Here is a 5,020-nt window from a genome sequence, read left to right as displayed (position 1 = left end):
TTAGATATACAATCCTCGTTATATTTAATAAAGATAAAGACAATGACGGTTGTTTCCTACAGATAAACATTAGCATTTTTCTATATTTAAATGATAGATAAAGATAAAATTAAAATAAAAATAAAAAACTCTTTTGTGTTTTTTTTTTTTGCATTTTATTTTCAGATAATAATGTTGTTAAAAATATATTTAGCTATTTATTTTTATTTTTTTTCATAATTCTATACGCAGAGACGGATTTAGAGGGGGTGAGTAGTGGCCCCAGCCCCCCAAAATTTTTAGAAACTATATTTATATATATGAGATATGTGTTTAAAAAAATAAAAAATATTATGTAATTTAGTAATTTTATATGTATTATTTTTTTATTATGTGATAGATTTATGTCTTAATTGTTTAATTTATTAATAATTTTTACTTAATTAATTTAATATCATACTCTCAAGTCTTTGTATCTTTTAATTTAGTTTTTATATAATAATTTTTATATTTATTATATTAATAATGACTTGCGTAGTTATTTTGGTAATCACATTATATACTTTAGATATTTTTCTTGTAAAAAATATTTCTTTTTCTTCTAAATTTACGTTGTAAAAAAATTTTTTTATAAAGATATCTTGTATTCTATAAGGGTATTGTGTCTTTCAAATAATTAATAATTTATAATTTATTTTCAAATTTTTTAAAATTTTTGAAAGAATTAATTTTAATTAATAAGATATGTGATAATTTTTAACTAAACACGCTATAAATTATTGGTATTTTATAATTTTATTTATAGTGTACTATTGATATTGTTATATTGCTTTTATATAATTATTATATTAAAAATAAAATTATAAAAAAATTTATATATATATATATATATATATTGATAAATTTTTTAAAAAATTAATTCTAATAATTATATATTAATTATTTTTATAAAATAAAAAAATTATCTAATTCAACTCCATATTAAACTTTCTGGATCCGTCCCTGTCTACACGTAGAAATAAAAAAATGCTTGTAAATATTTGCAAAGCATATATTAAATATGTTATAATATGTATCCAATATTTTTTCTATTATGATAATAATATATTTTATGGAAGAAAAAGTATAAGCTAAAGTGATACTTAAAAGGAGGATAGTGAGTATATTTCTATTTTAGGATTAAAGTATACTTTTTATTTATAATTTTTTTTATAAATTTTAAAAAAATTCATAAATTTTATTTTATTTTAATTTTGTTCTAAATATTTTTAATTTATATAAAATATACCCCTCCAGCTTAATTTGAATAAATTTAGAATCAATTAATTCTTCGATAATTAGCTTCTAATTGTATCTGACTTATTTGTATAAAAAATTATTCTCGTAAAATTATTATTAAATTAGTTCTAATTTTTAAAAAATTAATTATCAATGATACATTTAATGTAAATTAAAAATTTACAAAGACAAAATAAAAATAAAATAAATTTTTGTAATATTTTTAAAATTTTTAATAAATTTTAAAAATAAAAAATATACTTTAAGTATTGAATTTAGCTAAGAATATATTTAAAAATTATTTTTAATACAAGATTTTTAAATTTTTATTTTAATAACTGCATAATAAATATATTAAAAAATTTAAATGTTATATTTTTTTTATAAAATTATTTTTCATTAATAATCTATAAAAGATATATATTGACTAAATTTTTAAATATTTTAAAATAGCAACGGATCAACTTCTATTGTATATAATTATATAACTAAGATTTGAAAATTTTCATTTCTACATTACAATTGTATTTAATTGTTTATGAATTAATAATAAAATAAGAATTTGTATATAATTATTTTTATATAAAATTATAATTAAAAATTATTAAATAATAATTTAATTAAATCTGTGAAATTATCTAATAATTTTTAAATATTAATTTAACACAAAATAAATTTTCACTTAATAATAATTATACCTTGCATTAGTACAAAAGGGAAAAAATAATAAAAAAAGGTTAACCATGGTTAGGAACACGTTTCGAGGAATAAAAGGGGTGTCTAACTAACCATGGTTAAAGGAGTGTGGTTAGTTGGCCCAAAATGCCAATTATCAGTGTTTGGAAGGTGGTGGGGTTCCTCTATCTATAAAGCAAAGAGAGAAATTCAGAGTTTCATTCATCAAAAACCCAGAAAACCCGTAATCTTCAAAATCCTATCTTCCAACTTGTAAGTCTCAAAAGCGCAATCTTTTTCTTCTGGGGTTTTGGTTTTCTCTTCTGGGTCATCTCTGAAATCAATCATGATTCATATTGAATTGTTTTTAGAAAAAATATAAAAATGCTAGATCGTGTGAATTATGTGTGTGTTCTTGTTCTGTTGATATGTGAAGTTTTGATTTTTATTGCTCCTGTAGTATTTATTATGTGCAATTTTAATGAATATTCTATTACATGAATGCTTCTTTTAGTTGGTTTCTGTTAGATCTCGCTGATGAAGAAGCTACCCTGAAATGCTTGTTACTTATTTTCCTCAATTTTTGCAATCTGGATTTTTTGACACAAAATTACATGCTACTTAGGATTTTGTTTTTTTAATTTGTTGCATCATTCTCATATCTTAATTTCCTGGTCTTTTGAAACACAGAATTTGTGTTTTCATTGATTTTTCCTTCTAATTCAAGCTCATGGCATGTGTGTGAATTTTTATTGTTCTTCTAATTGCTATCTTGTTTTTCTTTCATATTGCTTTAGAAATTAACTAGTGAAATCAGATACTATGTATAGAACTAAATAAGGAACCATAGAAAATAGCTATAATATATTCAGGATTTAACCCCAATTTGTATGCTATTTCAATCTATAATTTTTATTATTCATCATCTTATTCAACTTGTTTTAGTTTATTTTAAGTTCTCTAATAATTTCATTAATATGATTACAGGTCAAAGCTGTTTTACCTTCCTCTGTGGTTGAACAAGTTTTCATATCAATTTGGTTCACTCTTTCCATGTTTATTGATCCTTCTTGATTCAGAAACAATCTGTTGTTCTAAATTGGTGTTCGAATCAGCATTGATAAAGAAAATGGGCCTCTCAAGTCTGCCATCGCCATCCGAAGGAGTGCTATGTGCACTTCTTGTTAACACTGTGCTCTCAGTCTCCATATTTAAAGGCATTGTTAGGACAATCCTTCACATTGTTGGCATCCACCTTTCATCATCCTCGGTTTCGCCATCGTCCTCTTCGCCAAATGCCACCTCCCAGAGCCATCAACCATCCGAGTCATTCGAGTTCCTCCTTAGCCCCTCAGAAACATTCATCGAAGAGTTTAGGAGCCGGACGCCTACAATCCGCTTCGACAGCATGTTCTCCTGTGGAAAACCTGAACATGACTGCTGTGTGTGCCTCTCTCAATTTGAGCCGGAATCTGAGATAAACCGCTTGCCCTGCGGCCATCTCTTCCACAAAGTGTGCTTGGAGAAGTGGTTGGATTATTGGAACATCACATGCCCACTTTGCAGGAACCCTTTGATGCCTGAAGACAATGATCCATGGCTCTTAGTAAGCAATGAATGAGTGAAATCATGCTTTTGCTAAAGGAATGAGTGTGAATGTTTCATTATCATTGTACAGTTTTTAGTGTACATATCCTTTTTTTTTTTTTTTTGATGTTGATGCATCTTGATACCCTTTGCCACTTTATATGATCTTAGTTTGGAGTTTGGGGCGGGGTTTGTTTTCCCTTTATCTATGTTTTGTTTGTGCTCTTCAAGCACAGACTGAGGGATACATACTTTTTTGCTTGAAACTTGAAAGTTATATCTATGTTTGCTCATAATGGCCCTCCTCTTGTTCTGAGCCTTAAATTCCATATTGGGAATTTGATCCTGTATGAAACCCAAAAAAAAAATTTATTCCTTTTTTGGAGCACTTTGATGAGTTTGGTCACCATGTATGTATAGTATAGTAGCTTGTAAATTAAATGTGGGTGGCAATAAGTTTGCATAACAACTAAACTAGGTGATTTTGCCGTGTTAATGTTGATCAATAATTATGTTATTAGATATAGTGGGTTCCTTAGTACATGGTATATATAAGGTACTAGCTTCCACTTTTTATTTTTAATATGGAGGAGGGATTGGGATATACAAGCATTATGGAGAATAGGGGTGTTTTTCTTGGATGTGGTGTCAGGAGGCTGAAATCGGACCGAACGATTTAGAACAAGGAACTCGGACGGTCCGATTAGAGAAGATCTACAAAAAAATAATTTTTTTATAAAACTCGGACGGTCCGTTTTGATTTTTAAAAAAAAAAAAAAAAAAAAAAACTAAAAACGGAGGGTCCGTTTTGTTTTAAAGGAAAATTAAAAAAAAAAAACAAAAATTCTTAACGGATGGTCCGTTTTCAATTTAAAAAAAAAAAAAACAAAAAATGTAAACGGAGGGTCCGATTTCATGTTAAATAAATAAAAATAAATAAAAACTAATCGGACGGTCCGATTTGTGATCAACGAATTTCTTAACAAAGAACTCGGACGGTCCGATATCTCCCTGTCCCACACCTGTATTTAACACCTGTATACACCATAACCAAACATAACTCACACTCACACACTCTTCCAATATAAAAAAAATTAGCCACTAGCTTCACTAGCTTGTAAATTAATGTGGTTTGTAATTACTTGTAAAGTTATTATAAAATAGGATTGGATTTTTTTTATGGGCGATTAGTGTAAAATTTAGGTCTAAATATATTTAATTTTATATTGGTGGAATCTATTATGCTTATAGTTACAGAACTTATATAAGTGTTGTTAAATTAAAAAATATTGTTAAATGATAAAATTTATTTAATTTAATTTAATTATACACAGAAGGTTTTCTTATAATGGTTATGGAGGAATTGAGAAGTTTAAGAGATGTACAATTCATAGATAAACGGAAGGTTTTGACAGTTTTTTTGAGAGATGGTATAAGAATAATTTTAGTGACATGGAGATGAAAATGATTAAGTTTGAAAAAGAGATAAGAAAAGATAGAT

At 26.2% G+C, this 5,020-nt stretch overlaps 1 protein-coding gene across 1 annotated transcript; it reads left to right on the top strand.

The window, feature by feature from the left end:
* The first annotated feature begins 2,078 nt into the window (after positions 1-2,078).
* Positions 2,079-3,907, top strand: LOC112765079 (probable E3 ubiquitin-protein ligase XERICO). The gene is made up of 2 exons (XM_025810942.2): positions 2,079-2,205; positions 2,920-3,907. The coding sequence occupies exon 2, from the start codon at positions 3,062-3,064 to the stop codon at positions 3,551-3,553; it is 492 nt and encodes a 163-aa protein (XP_025666727.1). The 5' UTR covers positions 2,079-2,205; positions 2,920-3,061; the 3' UTR covers positions 3,554-3,907.
* The last annotated feature ends 1,113 nt before the right edge of the window (positions 3,908-5,020 follow it).

The sequence above is a fragment of the Arachis hypogaea genome, chromosome 17 (assembly GCF_003086295.3).
Source record: "Arachis hypogaea cultivar Tifrunner chromosome 17, arahy.Tifrunner.gnm2.J5K5, whole genome shotgun sequence".
In the NCBI taxonomy this organism is placed as follows: Eukaryota; Viridiplantae; Streptophyta; class Magnoliopsida; order Fabales; family Fabaceae; genus Arachis; species Arachis hypogaea.
The sequence above is the reverse complement of the archived record's forward strand: the minus strand, read 5'-3'. Positions and strand labels throughout refer to the sequence as shown.